This window comes from Dendropsophus ebraccatus, chromosome 2, assembly GCF_027789765.1.
Source record: "Dendropsophus ebraccatus isolate aDenEbr1 chromosome 2, aDenEbr1.pat, whole genome shotgun sequence".
In the NCBI taxonomy this organism is placed as follows: domain Eukaryota; kingdom Metazoa; phylum Chordata; class Amphibia; order Anura; family Hylidae; genus Dendropsophus; species Dendropsophus ebraccatus.
Genome location: NC_091455.1, coordinates 149,620,772 through 149,636,566, shown reverse-complemented (window position 1 = coordinate 149,636,566; position 15,795 = coordinate 149,620,772). Strand labels below are relative to the sequence as shown.

The window sequence follows — 15,795 nt, the reverse complement described above, 5'->3', positions numbered from 1 at the left end:
AGCAGATCCTGTATGTGATTGCATTAATCTGCAGCAGATCCTGTATGTGATTGCATTAATCTGTAGCAGATCCTGGATGTGTGATTGCAGCAATCTGCAGCAGATCCTGTATGTGATTGCATTAATCTGCAGCAGATCCTGGATGTGTGATTGCATCAATCTGCAGCAGATCCTGTATGTGTGATTGCAGCAATCTGCAGCAGATCCTGTATGTGATTGCATTAATCTGCAGCAGATCCTGTATGTGATTGCATTAATCTGTAGCAGATCCTGGATGTGTGATTGCATCCTTGAATTAAAAGTATAGAAATGTCTGTAAAATTTTCCTAAACACTATGGGGGACATTTATAAAGTCCGGTGTTTTTTACGCCGGGCTTACAAATGTCCCCGCAGCTCCGGAGCTCAGGGGATTTATGTAGAGGCGCATTGCCTCTACATAAATCCCGAGCGCACGGAGCCTGTCCATGCAAAAATTTTGAAACCTATGGCAGCTCAGAGCTGGCATAGGTTTCAGTATCATTTCTCCACTAGAAAAATGATAAATGCGGCGCACGCAGGGGTCATGCCCTTTCTGCGTGCTGCCGCACCCTCTGTAACACCACCTCTCCGCCCCACTGGCGAAGGTGGCGCAGATGGGGCAGATGGGAAAAAAATATTCATAAAAATACCATTTGTAAATATTTTTATGCCGATGTGCTCATCTGCGTCTAAAAAAGGCATTTACGCCTTTTCATACATGTCCCCCAATGTTCCAACAGCAGTTGTTAACAATTGTATGTGATGCACGCCTCACCAAGCTGGATCTACGTGTAAACATGCAAGGAAACTAATGCAGAGACAGCATCCAAGTAGTGTCAACTCGTGGCTACTTTATTCACCTAATCCTGCCATGGCATGCTGTCTCTCCATTACTTTTCTTGGATGTAAAATTTTCTTAGACTGGACCACAAGTGTCCCTCCTTGGCCATCCAAAAAGTTGAGAGTATGCAGAATCCAGAGTCCAGGACAGTGATAATCAACCTGACATGCTGTAGGGGCATATCTGAGGCCCCTGACTCCAGCACATTAATCCAGGACCTGACCAGAGGCTCAGCTTCTCCTACAAGTTTCTTGTTATAGTAAATGCTTCTCTCTTCTGGGCAGCCCCTACTATAATTCATTCTAGCTTTGCATGGGAGACCCCCAGCATCCTGCAGTAGATTTGGTAACATTCTGCTCCCTCTTCTAGGCAGGATAGAAAAGCTTTGAAACCTTAGTAAACCATGGACTATTCCAGAGGGGCCTAATTTCATATGGGGGTGCAGTGTCCCAGAACATGCAGACTACTACTCCTATTATGGCCATTTCTATTGCTGTGTCAATGCCTGTTCTGGTAAGTGTTTGCACTGCAACTGCTGCTGGTTTTCCCCTAGTATTCTCTGGTATTGTGCATTTTCATGTGTATTCTCATGTATTCCTGTGTATTATTACAGTGTACAGTGGTATGCAAGGCTGTTGATCACGTGACCTGTAACCATGGTTCCTCCAATGGCCGACTAGCTCTGGCCAGGAGCAACCATGTGACCTCCCACTTCCTGCTGACAAGTTAGTCTTACCCTGCTTCCAAGCAAGGAGGTTGTGTGGTTCTATCCTCTCCCACAGAAGAGTGACTAAGTCTGCTGCTATATACCAGTCTTCGGCTGTATCTGCCTGCTCAAGTGACCGGATTCTTCTCTCTCATCTGGGTGTCATTCCATTATCTCTCCTCATCGCTGCAAGGATTCACAGCAAGTATTATTCTCAAGCTAATCCACCCAGCAACGCTATTTCTCTCATACTCCTACTCCCATCATCCGGCACGTATTCTCACAGCCTATGCAGCACCACTCCTGCCTTATTTGTCAAAGCCTGCTATATACCCGGTTGCATCCGGACAGAACTGTTGCTACTAGTTACCTCATCTATAATAAAACCGCTGTTACTGAACCCTGGCATTGGTGTCCACTAACTGGTGCCCTGACTAAGTGCAGCGAAGAATCGCATGCCCATCATCACCCGCAGATTCCACAGACCGGCCCTACAGCTGTGCTGCCCTCAGGCCTATACCGTGACAAGTATACACCCTGCAGCTGCCCCGGTCATTGCCCGCTCATAACACCAGCACTGCGGAAGTGGCCCCCAGGGGCCAGGGCATCGCATTTTTGGCGTCACGAACAGGATACAGACTGTGTTGTGCCAACTGTCAGTGCCCCCAGAAATGTACTGAAACCCCCTAGAGACTTTGCTCATTGCTATGGGGTTGATTGAAGTGTTTCGGGCCCTAAACAGTACACAAGATGGCTGCCGTCTTCTTCAATTTCTGGCTGCGCCATACCCTGGAGAGGAGGGGGTTAACAGCCATGCTGCCAAAGCGCGGGAATCGTCCGGCGCCATAGACTTTCCATTGGCTGCTCCTGATTGGCTGCCTGGGCGGGATGACGTCACTGTTGCTGGGCAGATTCTGGAACCTGATCCTCCAGCCTGGCGCTCCTCCCCTTCCTGCTACAAGTTCCGTCCAGAGCGTGACAAGATGGCGGCCCCCGAGAAACGTTTGCCTGCAGCCGCAGCACCAGTGATGCCGGAGCTGCTGGAGAGCAATCCTGCCTGCCTGCTAGCACCGCTCCCATCCTACAGCGACACCAGCTGGGCCGCTGCCCCGTCGGACGACGGAAGTCTTCGCCGGGCCTTCATCCCGGCCTCTGCTGATCAGAATGAGGGGCCCATACCTGAGACCAGCATTTCTCCGGGACCCGGTCACTCCAGCACCGCTGACCTCGCTTCTTGTACCGGAGGGTCCTCATCACCGGACAGCGAACAGATTGTAAGTGGACCGACTCTGTTGTCCTCAGTCCCTGGCCCTAAAGGGGAGAACTCTGCTAAGGCCTTCATATCCCCGGGTCTGTGGCAACCTCCAGGGCGTGATTCGCCGCCCATGCCGCAATGGATGCTCGGGCCGGGGCCTAAGATTATGCAGCTGATCGAAGACATTCAGCAGGCCCTCGCTGCCCTGTCGCCTGCCACTACAGCTGCCACTGCTATACCTAGCGCTACTCCTGCAGCTTCCACTACAGCGGGCCCATCTACTACCGCAGTCCCCTCTACTGCCCCCACTGCTGTGGCTAAGGCTGCCTCTTCTACCTCGACCGTCACCTATCATGTGGCCCCCATCATCTCTCCTATCACCACGGTGACGCCCAGCATTGTAGTCACTACGGCATGCAGAGATGCTTCTGCTCCAGGCCCTTCACGCTATCGCTATCCGTGGAAGAAGAAAAAGAAGAAGCCTACTCAGGGTCCTCCAGGACATTTGTGCTAAGTATCCTTACAGAGACCAGAGCCTTTAAACTGTTTTTGTTGTCTAACTGTTTTGTTCCAGTTCCTGCAACGTTCAAGGTTCGTGCCTGGTCCTCCTGACCAAGTTCCCTGTACTAACCAGCCATGAGCTGATGGACACTTACAATAACAACAGGTTCTCTAGTGCCTGTCCCAGAGCCTTTTACATGGACGATGTCTAATTGCCTAAAAGAGACTCTACCTAACAGAGACACTTAACCCATTCCTTCCTAATGCACTTTCCTGTGATTGTGTGTTCCACACAGGGTATTATTGCACTTATTTCATTATTGCACTTATTGTACTATTGCATTCCAGTGTTATCAGAGTCATTTGTATTTCCTCCTCTGAGTAAGCACAAGGTTACTTAGATAGCCTCAGAGTAGAGTGCCTCTTTTGTAAAACAGTATATTTTTCCAGTGTCTAAGACAGATAGCTCCTCCTCTGAGTAAGAGAAGTCAGTTTACATATACCTCAGAGAAAGTCCAGTTTATGTAGGAGTGTATTTTCTCATCCAGTCTCAGTATTGTGTATTATTGTCATATCTATAGCTGGAAAGATTTAGTTGAGCCAGTTCGTATGCAGATTTTTCTCAGATTTTCATTCAGATTTTTCTCAGATTTTCATTCAGATTTCTCTCAGGTTTCATTCAGATTCATATGAGCCAGTTCTCCTCAAGACCTCGCAGTATTTGTTGTCTGTTGTGTTCCCCTTCCTTTTGTTTCCAGTATTTGTTCGCCTCTGTCTTGTCCCAACACATTAGTTATCACACATAGTCATACCTAACCTTCACACTTGTCCATACATATCGCACCTTGGATACCTTTTCGTGTGTTTGGTCTGTGGAGTGCTTGTGTGTGTGATTGAGTGCTATGAAAGGGAGCTCCCCATGTATGTTTGCTTTTATTATTTTGTTCTTTTCTCTTCCAGGTATCCAAGACACTACTCAGACAAGCCAAGGTAGTACACAGGTCTTCACAGTTCTTTTCCAGTAGGGTAACACATTTAACAGAAAACCTACTGTCTAACTGGCTGGAATATTGAGGGTCACCCGCCAGCAGTTAAGTTGTCCTGGCTTACACGTCAGATGGTTCACGCACTAGCTACCTGGTCGCCAGAGTACGTTAGGCACCCCTAGGTGAAGTCCTGCCACTAGGGTTTCTCATCTTCTCTCTCTTCACACCTGTGCCTTGGGCGTGGGAAACACACACCTCATCACACTCACTCTCGTCATTCATTCCTGTTGTTTGATTGTCCAGTCTATTCATGTTTGCTGCCTTCTAGATTCGCCGAGGTCGGCTCAAACTTGCTAGGGAGGTATGCAGTGTCCCAGAACATGCAGACTACTACTCCTATTATGGCCATTTCTATTGCTGTGTCAATGCCTGTTCTGGTAAGTGTTTGCACTGCAACTGCTGCTGGTTTTCCCCTAGTATTCTCTGGTATTGTGCATTTTCATGTGTATTCTCATGTATTCCTGTGTATTATTACAGTGTACAGTGGTATGCAAGGCTGTTGATCACGTGACCTGTAACCATGGTTCCTCCAATGGCCGACTAGCTCTGGCCAGGAGCAACCATGTGACCTCCCACTTCCTGCTGACAAGTTAGTCTTACCCTGCTTCCAAGCAAGGAGGTTGTGTGGTTCTATCCTCTCCCACAGAAGAGTGACTAAGTCTGCTGCTATATACCAGTCTTCGGCTGTATCTGCCTGCTCAAGTGACCGGATTCTTCTTTCTCATCTGGGTGTCATTCCATTATCTCTCCTCATCGCTGCAAGGATTCACAGCAAGTATTATTCTCAAGCTAATCCACCCAGCAACGCTATTTCTCTCATACTCCTACTCCCATCATCCGGCACGTATTCTCACAGCCTATGCAGCACCACTCCTGCCTTATTTGTCAAAGCCTGCTATATACCCGGTTGCATCCGGACAGAACTGTTGCTACTAGTTACCTCATCTATAATAAAACCGCTGTTACTGAACCCTGGCATTGGTGTCCACTAACTGGTGCCCTGACTAAGTGCAGCGAAGAATCGCATGCCCATCATCACCCGCAGATTCCACAGACCGGCCCTACAGCTGTGCTGCCCTCAGGCCTATACCGTGACAAGTATACACCCTGCAGCTGCCCCGGTCATTGCCCGCTCATAACACCAGCACTGCGGAAGTGGCCCCCAGGGGCCAGGGCATCGCAGGGGAGCTACCTGCTGTATGTGCTAGAGCAATGTGCTAGAGCAAGGAACCTAAAAGCTAGAACCTCTTTCTCGTGGTTGTCCCTTGTATACTGGTATCACTAGTAATACTGGTCTTCGTATACTGGATTTGCCAGAAACTAAATAGGGCCCTATTCCACCAACAGATCTGACGACAGATTATCTGCCAAAGATTTGAAGCCAAACCCAGGAGTGGATTTGAAAAGAGAAGAAATCCAGTCTTTCCTTTATGACCTGTTCTCTGTTTATAGTCTGATCCTGGGTTTGGCTTCAAATCTTTGGCAGATAATCTGTCGTCAGATCTGTTGGTGTAATAGGGCCTAAAGGGTCCATTTACACAGAAAGATTATCTGACAGATTAACTGCCAAAGATTTGAAGCCAAAGCCAGAAACAGACTATAAACAGAGATCAGGTCATAAAGGAAAGCATGAGATTTCTCCTCTTTTCAAATCCATTCCTGGCTTTGGCTTCAAATCTTTGGCAGACAATCTGTCAAATAATCTTTCTGCGTAAAAGGACCCTAAGGGCCCTTTTACACAGAAAGATTATCTGACAGATTATCTGCCAAAGATTTGAAGCCAAAACCAGGAATGGATTTAGAAAAGAGGAGAAATCTCAGGCTTTGCTTTATTACCTGCTCTCTGTTTATAGTCCATTCCTGTCTCTGGCTTCAAATCTTTGGCAGATAATCTGTCAAATAATCTTTCCGTGTAAAAGGGCCCTAACCAGCAGCAATCTACCTGGTGCGATTACAGCAGGTGCCCAGCAATTGGTGACAATAGTTTTCGCTGTTTTACTGCCACTGCGTGAGTTGTGCCGAAGTCTTTATGCTGTTTTTTTTTTTAAGTGGCAGGATAAAAAAAAAAACTGCAAATTTAACAGTTCACAGGATAAAAAATGTGATAATGTGATGGCTTGGGTTGTAATGGATGATAAATTTTATTGATCTGCTTTTTACAATTCTTTTAAGTACCACAGCAAGACTTCCTTAAGTGATAGTGTAACTGTCTTCTGGAGTACATTGTCATACTTCTGTACTTCAGTGTATTACACCTGTCAGTGTTAAATTAACAGGCGGTATGTGTGGCAGGGCTTAATATGTACACAAAGTTTGCGGTAATGTGGGCCGTAATTAGCTCCCAGCTCCACAGACGCCTAACACCCTGCAATCTCATTGAAGGCACATTCATGGAGTAACAAAGGCATCTAATGCTGGGTTTACACGGAACAATTATCGTGCAAATTTGCACGATAACGATCGAATTCGAACGATAATCGTACGTGTAAAAGCAGCGAACGATCGAACGACGAGCGAGATATCGTTCATTTTGATCTTTTAACAGGTTCTTAAATCATTGTTCGTCCGCAAAAAATTCGCCGATCGTTCTGTGTAAACAGTCGTTCACTGATTTTACCTACGTGCGAGATAGGCTTAAGCGATCGCAAAACAAATTTTCTGTACGATATATCGTTCCATCTAAACACTGATCGTTATAAAAGAAAAATCGTTACTTAGAAATCGTTAATCGTACGATTGGGCGAATTATTGCTCCATGTAAACCCAGCATAAGGGTCCATTTACACAGAAAGTTTATCTGACAGATTTTTCTGCCAAAGATTTGAAGCCAAAGCCAGAAACAGACTATAAACAGAGATCAGGTCATAAAGGAAAGCCTGAGATTTTTCCTCTTTTCAAATCTATTCCAGGCTTTGGCTTCAAATTTTTGGCAGACATCTGTCAGATAATCTTTCTGTGTAAATGGACCCTAAGAGGTTAAACAACTAGGATCAAAATGGTCTCCGATCCCTCACTAGATTGAGTTGTTACCTATATAATAATTCCAGAAACCACAAGCAATAGCACAGGCACAATCCCGTGTCCATGCCATCATTGTGATATACTGGTGTTTAATCCAGGATTTCGGGTGCCTTCACACAGGGAGACTGGCAACAGAAATCTCTTTCCACTCCCCTTTAAGGGAGAACTCCAGAGAAAACAAAAAATTCAGTGCGGGCAGGGGGATGCGAGAACAGAATAAAGGATGTAAACTTACCCTGTGGTCCTGTAGCACAGCGTCACCGGGTCATTGACAGCCGACAGACATAATTTTTTCCCAGTGTCCTGGTACGTCACGACCCGGGGAAACGTACCTACTCATCCAATCTGTGACTGCAGCGATGTCCTGCCCCAGTCACTGACTGGCTGTGCAGGCATTATCCCATCAGCTGGGTCATGACATTGCAGGAGCGTGAGTTTTAGGGGCCAGCTCTGTTCCGTGATCGTTGAGGCAGCACTGCAGGGGCACGGAGAATTATGTTCTTGCACCCCCACTGCTTTGCACTGTATTTTTGTGTTCGCCAGAGTTTTCCTTTAAGTGCGCAGCAGCTGTGACACAATATTAACAGGGCAGGAAGAGGTAAAAGCAAAGCCTTTATTGTATTACAGCATCTAAAAGAACATGGCATGCTTTCGGTGACAAAAGGCATACAGTGGCCTACAGGCTTCTATGGACGCTGTGTCAGAGCTCTGTAACTTGAGCAGAAATACAGTCGCGTGCATCATGTCTACTTTGCAAAGCTGCAGTGAAATCTCCTGCAGTGACATTTCCCTTCCCTGTCCTTCAGATGCCATCTGCTAGTATACGGACAGCTCTCAGGGATACAATGATGTGTCCAGATTTAGCAGACAGTGCACCTGACAAATGATTGTTAACATGAGTTCTGGTAGCAAAATGGTGTATAACAATACTATTCATAGATACTATCCCTTCAGAGGGGACATGTTCTATTATCCAGAGCAGAAATCTACTGTAAAGAGTGATCTGGGGGCAGCTAGCATCTGCACCCTGAGGAGTTATCCCTTGTAACTATTTTACCAAACATTTGATTCTTATGCAGGGCTAGGAATACGGTGATTTGTTTCTGGGCCATGCATCTCTATTGCAGGGACTGTAAGAGCATTGTCTAGTGCCCACATGTACTGTACATAGTAGTGTGACAGAGCCAGATCCAGCTGCTAACCTCCCTTCACCCCCTGCCAGTCAGAAGCCATGGGCACCCTAGAGGAACCCACCAACTACACCCTGCTTTTTCCATAAGCTGTAATGATAAGACTTATGGGAGTTGTGCACCCCTGAATACTCTAATAAAGGCAGGATGTTCGGTGTTACTATAGCCCTAGGAGGGGGTGCTGACCGCGCTTGCCCCTCTTCTGTATGTCACTGTTAATGGACTCATAAAGTTTCCCTGACATACTATTAAAAGTAGAAGTGTTTCCTTATGATGAGAAGTGTTCTCACACCCAGTGCTAATGGAGAATATTTAGCAAGAAAGGTTCGAACAATGGGACAAGGACCAACTAGAAGAGCTGGAGACATGAAACTCCCACAGCTACAGAAGCATAGTCACCTGTGGCCTGAGAGGAGGAAATCAAAAGAGAGATGCTACATGGCTTCTATCTCCTCACACACCATCACTGTGATTTACATCATATGGATGTCATGAAATCTCTGACAATCCATGACGACATACACAGGCAAGGGGCCTTCCTAAAGCTTACAATAAAGGGGTTCTGAAATATGCTCTTAATAAGCTCACAATAATTTTTTGGCTGGTCCCTAACAGTGGGCACCACCACCATGACACTACCATACTACCTCTATGGATGCTTAGATAGCAAACATAAAAGCCTTGAGGCTACAGTCCACAAATTCTGCTCCTGGAGGGCATGTGCCAAATTCATTCATAAATAATTCCCTCTGACAAAATACCACAACACAGTTAGTAACAGTGGCCAGCCTGGCACCCGACAATGTGGTCTGAAGAAACATATGTGCATCCCTTCTAAGAAGGAGAAACTGAGATGTCCGCAATATTTTACTATAGGGTAAGTAAGTAACAGTAAGTGTGTTCTCCAGTACTATAATGGTAAGCAGTAAATGTGCCCCCCAGTACTACAGGATGTACAGTAAGTGTGCCCTCCAATACTATAGACTGTAGAGTAAGTGTGCCCTCAGGTGCTATAGGGTGTACAGTAAGTGTGCCCTTCAGTACTATAGAGTGATCAGTAAGTGTGCCCTCCAGTTCTATAGAGTGTACAGTAGGCAACCCCTTCCAAAACTATAAGGTGTTGAGTAAGTATGCCCCAATGCTTTAGGATGTACAGTAAGTGTGCCCCCCAGCACTATAGGGTCTAAGGTAAGTGTGCCCCCCCTTCCAGTACTATAGGGTATACAGTAAGTGTGACCTCCAGTTCAATACAGTAAGTAGTAAGTGTGCCCCCAGTACTATAGGGTGTACAGTAAGTGTGCCCTCCAATACTATAGACTGTAGAGTAAGTGTGCCCTCAGGTGCTATAGGGTGTACAGTAAGTGTGCCCTTCAGTACTATAGGGTGATCAGTAAGTGTGCTCTCCAGTGCTATACGATATACAATAAGCGCACCCTCCAGTACTATAGGATGTACAGTAAGGGCCCTATTACATCAACAGATTATCTGGCAGATTTTTTTTTAAGCCAAAGCCAGGAATGGATTTGAGAAGAGGAGAAATCTCAGTCTTTCCTTTATTACCTGCTCTCTGCTTTGGCTTAAAAAAAAATCAGATAATCTGTTGGTGTAATAGGGCCCTTAGTGTGCCCTTCAGTACTATAGGGTGATCAGTAGGTGTGCCTTTCAGAACTATAGGATGTACAGTAAGTGTGCCCCCAGTACTATAGGTTGTACAGTAGGGTGTACAGTAAGTATGCCCCCAGTCCATGGCTGGACCATGGACAAATAAAGCACTTATGCCTGGTGCCAACCTATGCCTGGTGCAAACCCAAATTATAGTCTGTAAGCTCCAACGAGAAGGTCTCGTTTATACTTTGTATTTTATGTTATTTTTATCTATTATGATGTTTTTATTTATTCTAATTTTAACTGTGTATTATGTACCTCTGTACTGTATGCATAGAAAAAAAAAAAAGCGCTGCGGAATCTGTTGGCGCTATACAAATAAATTTATTATTATTATTATTTTTATTATTATTACTATAGGGTGTACAGTAAGTGTGCAATCCAGTACTATAGGGTGTAAAGTAAGTGTGCCCCCAGTACTATAGGGTGTACAGTAAGTGTGCCATCCAGTACTATAGGATGTGCAGTAAGTGTGCCCCCAGTACTATAGGGTGTACAGAAAGCGTGCCATCCAGTACTACAGGGTGTACAGTAAGTGTGCCATCCAGTACTATAGGGTGTACAGTAAGTGTGCCCCCAGTACTATAGGGTGTACAGTAAGTGTGCCATCGAGTACTATAGGATGTGCAGTAAGTGTGCCCCCAGTACTATAGGGTGTACAGTAAGTGTCCTCCAGTGTTATAGGGTGTACAGTAAGTGTTCCCCCAGTAATATAGGGTGTACAGTAAGAGTGCTCTCCAGTACTATAGGATGTACAGTAAATGTGCCCTTCAGTACTATAGGGTGTACGGTAATTGTGCCCTCCAGTACTATAGGGTGTACAGTAAGTGTGCCCTCCAGTACTATAGGGTGTACAGTAAGAGTGCTCTCCAGTACTAAATGGTGTAAAGTAAGTGTGCCCTCCAGAACTATAGGATGTACAGTAAGTGTGCCCCCAGTACTATAGGGTGTACAGTAAGTGTGCCCCCAGTACTATAGGGTGTACAGTAAGTGTGCCATCCAGTACTATAGGGTGTACAGTAAGTGTGCCCCCAGTACTATAGGGTATACAGTAAGTGTGCCATCCAGTACTATAGGATATGCAGTAAGTGTGCCCCCAGTACTATAGGGTGTACAGTAAGTATGTCATCTAGTACTATAGGGTGATCAGTAAGTGTGCCCTCCAGAACTATAGGGTTATCAGTAGGGGTGCCCTCAAGAACTATCGGCTGTACAGTAAGTGCACCCTCCAGAACTATAGGATGTACAGTAAGTGTGCCCTCCAGTACTATAGGGTAATCAGTAGGTGTGCCCTCCAGTAGTATAGGGTGAGCAGCAAGTGTGCCCTCCATTACTATAGGGTGAGCAGTAAGTGTGACCTCCAGTGCTACTGGGTGAGCAGTAAGTGTGCCCTCCAGTATTATAGGATGTACAGTAAGTGTGCCCTCCAGAACTATAGGATGTACAGTAAGTGTGCCCTCCAGTAGTATAGGGTGTACAGTAAGAGTGCTCTTGAGTACTATAGGGTGTACAGTAATTGTGCCCTCCAGTGTTATAGGGTGTACAGTAAGTGTGCCCTCCAGTACTATAGGGTGTACAGTAATTGTGCCCTCCAGTACTATAGAGTGTACAGAAAGTGTGCCCTCCAGTACTATAGGGTGTACAGTAAGTGGGCCCTCCAGTACTATAGGGTGTACAGTAAGAGTGCTCTCCAGTACTATATGGTGTAAAGTAAGTGTGCCCTCCAGTACTATAGGATGTACAGTAAGTGTGCCCTCCAGTACTATATGGTGTAAAGTAAGTGTGCCCTCCAGTATTATATGGTGTAAAGTAAGTGTGCTGTCCAGTACTATATGGTGTAAAGTAAGTGTGCCCTCCAGTACTATATGGTGTACACCGTACAGTAAGTGTGCTGTCTAGTACTATATGGTGTAAAGTAAGTGTGCCCTCCAGTGCTATATGGTGTACAGTAAGTGTGCTGTCCAGTACTATAGGGTGTACAGTAAGTGTGCTGTCCAGTACTATAGGATGTACAGTAAGTGTGCCCTCCAGTACTATATGGTGTAAAGTAAGTGTGCCCTCCAGTACTATAGGATGTACAGTAAGTGTGCCCTCCAGTACTATATGGTGTAAAGTAAGTGTGCCCTCCAGTGCTATATGGTTTACAGTAAGTATGCCCTCCAGTGTTATAGGGTGTACAGTAAGAGTGCCCTCCAGTACTATATGGTGTACAGTAAGAGTGTTCTCCAGTGTTATAGGGTGTACAGTAAGTGTGCCCTCCAGTACTATAGGGTGCACAGTAAGTGTCCTCCAGTGTTATAGGGTGTACAGTAATTGTGCCCTCCAGTATTATAGGGTGTACAGTAAGTGTGCCCTACAGTACTATAGAGTGTGCAGTGTGTCCTATAGGATGAGCAGTGTGCCCTCCAGTACGATAGAGTGTGCAGTGTGTACTATGGGATGAGCAGTGTGCCCTCCAGTATTATAGAGTGTGCAGTGTGCCCTCCAGTACTATAGAATGTGCAGTGTGTACTATAGGATGAGCAGTGTGCCCTCCAGTATTATAGAGTGTGCAGTGTGTACTATAGGATGAGCAGTGTGCCCTCCAGTACGATAGAGTGTGCAGTGTGTACTATGGGATGAGCAGTGTGCCCTCCAGTATTATAGAGTGTGCAGTGCGCCCTCCAGTGCTATAGAATGTGCAGTGTGTACGATAGGATGAGCAGTGTGCCCTCCAGTATTATAGAGTGTGCAGTGTGTACTATGGGATGAGCAGTGTGCCCTCCAGTACTATAGAGTGTGCAGTGTGTCCTATAGGATGAGCAGTGTGCCCTCCAGTACTATAGAGTGTGCAGTGTTTATTATGGGATGAGCAGTGTGCCCTCCAGTACTATAGTGTGCAGTGTGTACTATGGGATGAGCAGTGTGCCCTCCAGTATTATAGAGTGTGCAGTGTGTACTATGGGATGAGCAGTGTGCCCTCCAGTACTATAGAGTGTGCAGTGTGTCCTATAGGATGAGCAGTGTGCCCTCCAGTACTATAGAGTGTGCAGTGTTTCCTATGGGATGAGCAGTGTGCCCTTCAGTATTATAGAGTGTGCAGTGTGTCCTATAGGATGAGCAGTGTGCCCTCCAGTACTATAGAGTGTGCAGTGTGTATTATGGGATGAGCAGTGTGCCCTCCAGTACTATAGAGTGTGCAGTGTGTACTATAGGATGAGCAGTGTGCCCTCCAGTACTATAGAGTGTGCAGTGTTTCCTATGGGATGAGCAGTGTGCCCTCCAGTACTATAGAGTGTGCAGTGTGTACTATAGGATGAGCAGTGTGCCCTCCAGTACTATAGAGTGTGCAGTGTGTATTATGGGATGAGCAGTGTGCCCTCTAGTACTATAGAGTGAGCAGTGTGTACTATGGGATGAGCAGTGTGCCCTCCAGTATTAGGCTGGGTTCACACTACGTATATTTCAGTCAGTATTGCAACCAAAACCAGGAGTGTATTAAAAACACAGAAAGGATCTGCTCACACAATGTTGAAATTGAGTGGATGGCCGCCATATAACAGTAAATAACTGCCATTATTTCAATATAACAGCCGTTGTTCTAAAATAACAGCACATATTTGCCATTAAATGGCGGCCATCCACTCAATTTCAACATTGTGTGAACAGATCCTTTTTGTGTTTTTAATCCACTCCTGGTTTTGGTTGCAATACTGACTGAAATATACTGACCGAAATATACATATACTGACTGAAATATACGTAGTGTGAAAGCAGCCTTATAGAGTGTGCAGTGTGCCCTCCAGTACTATAGAGTGTGCAATGTGTACTATAGGATGGGCAGTGTGCCCTCCAGTACTATGTGATGAGCAGTGTGTCCTATAGGATGAGCAGTGTGTACTATAGGATGAGCAGTGTGTACTATAGGATGAGCAGTGTGTACTATGGGATGAGCAGTGTGCCCTCCAGTACTATGTGATGAGCAGTGTGTACTATAGGATGAGCAGTGTGCCCTCCAGTACTATAGGATGAGCAGTGTGTACTATAGGATGAGCAGTGTGTACTATAGGATGAGCAGTGTGTACTATAGGATGAGCAGTGTGTACTATAGGATGAGCAGTGTGTACTATAGGATGAGCAGTGTGTACTATGGGATGAGCAGTGTGTCCTATAGGATGAGCAGTGTGCCCTCCAGTACTATGGGATGAGCAGTGTGTACTATAGGATGAGCAGTGTGTACTATAGGATGAGCAGTGTGCCCTCCAGTACTATAGGATGAGCAGTGTGCCCTCCAGTACTATGGGATGAGCAGTGTGTACTATAGGATGAGCAGTGTGTCCTATAGGATGAGCAGTGTGTACTATAGGATGAGCAGTGTGTACTATAGGATGAGCAGTGTGTACTATAGGATGAGCAGTGTGCCCTCCAGTACTATAGGATGAGCAGTGTGCCCTCCAGTACTATAGGATGAGCAGTGTGCCCTCCAGTACTATGGGATGAGCAGTGTGTACTATAGGATGAGCAGTGTGTCCTATAGGATGAGCAGTGTGTACTATAGGATGAGCAGTGTGTACTATAGGATGAGCAGTGTGTCCTATAGGATGAGCAGTGTGCCCTCCAGTACTATGGGATGAGCAGTGTGTACTATAGGATGAGCAGTGTGTACTCCAGTACTATAGGATGAGCAGTGTGCCCTCCAGTACTATGGGATGAGCAGTGTGTACTATAGGATGAGCAGTGTGTACTATAGGATGAGCAGTGTGTACTATAGGATGAGCAGTGTGCCCTCCAGTACTATAGGATGAGCAGTGTGTACTATAGGATGAGCAGTGTGTACTATAGGATGAGCAGTGTGTACTATAGGATGAGCAGTGTGTACTCCAGTACTATGGGATGAGCAGTGTGTACTATAGGATAAGCAGTGTGCCCTTCGGGGTGTGTGCCCTTCGGGGTGTGGGCTCTCGGGGACCCGTCCCGCGCTCTTACCATCTCGTGTCATCATGGAGATGCTCCAGAACGGCATAGCCAAAGAACGAGCCATTGGGACCCTGGAAGAGCACGGGGTGATCCAGATCGATATTGTAGGCACACGCCAAGCTGAGGGACAGCAGCCCGAGCAGCACTTCATGGGCGCTCCTGCCAGCCGCGGCTCCTGCTGCCATCATCCCGTATCAGAAGCCAACTCGGGGGCACTAGGAACAACTCCGTCCAGTCTCCAGGGGGCAGAGCTGTGGCGATTGGGTGACTTCTCTGCGGACTCTTCTCCCCAGTACTACGGGCACAGCGCTCGGTCCGTGGGAGGGAGTGGAGGAGCGCACAACTCTGAAAACACTTCTGCAGAAAGCTGCTGCGGCACGCGCCATCTAGTGGACGTTGTGGGGCACTGCACTGTCCCGTGGGATGTACCGTACGGTTCTCAGCCCCATAGGCTGCTAACAGGATGGAATCCCTTCAGGCTCAGATTTCTCTTTTTTCTGCACAATTTAACACATCACAGACAGGAAACACTTTCTATGGATAAACTGGAAATCAGAAATGAGTCAGGAAGATTCTAGATAATTTACCCAGTATG

General features: G+C 46.4%; 1 protein-coding gene across 1 annotated transcript in view; it reads right to left on the bottom strand.

Moving 5' to 3' along the window:
* ITGA9 (integrin subunit alpha 9) overlaps window positions 1-15,547 on the bottom strand; it is a 275,552-nt gene extending 260,005 nt beyond the window's left edge. Inside the window, exon 1 of the mRNA XM_069958509.1 lies at window positions 15,210-15,547. Within this exon, the coding sequence (XP_069814610.1) occupies window positions 15,210-15,388 (179 nt within the window). The 5' untranslated portion in view covers window positions 15,389-15,547. The remainder of the gene's footprint in view (window positions 1-15,209) is intronic.
* Window positions 15,548-15,795: the final 248 nt, after the last annotated feature.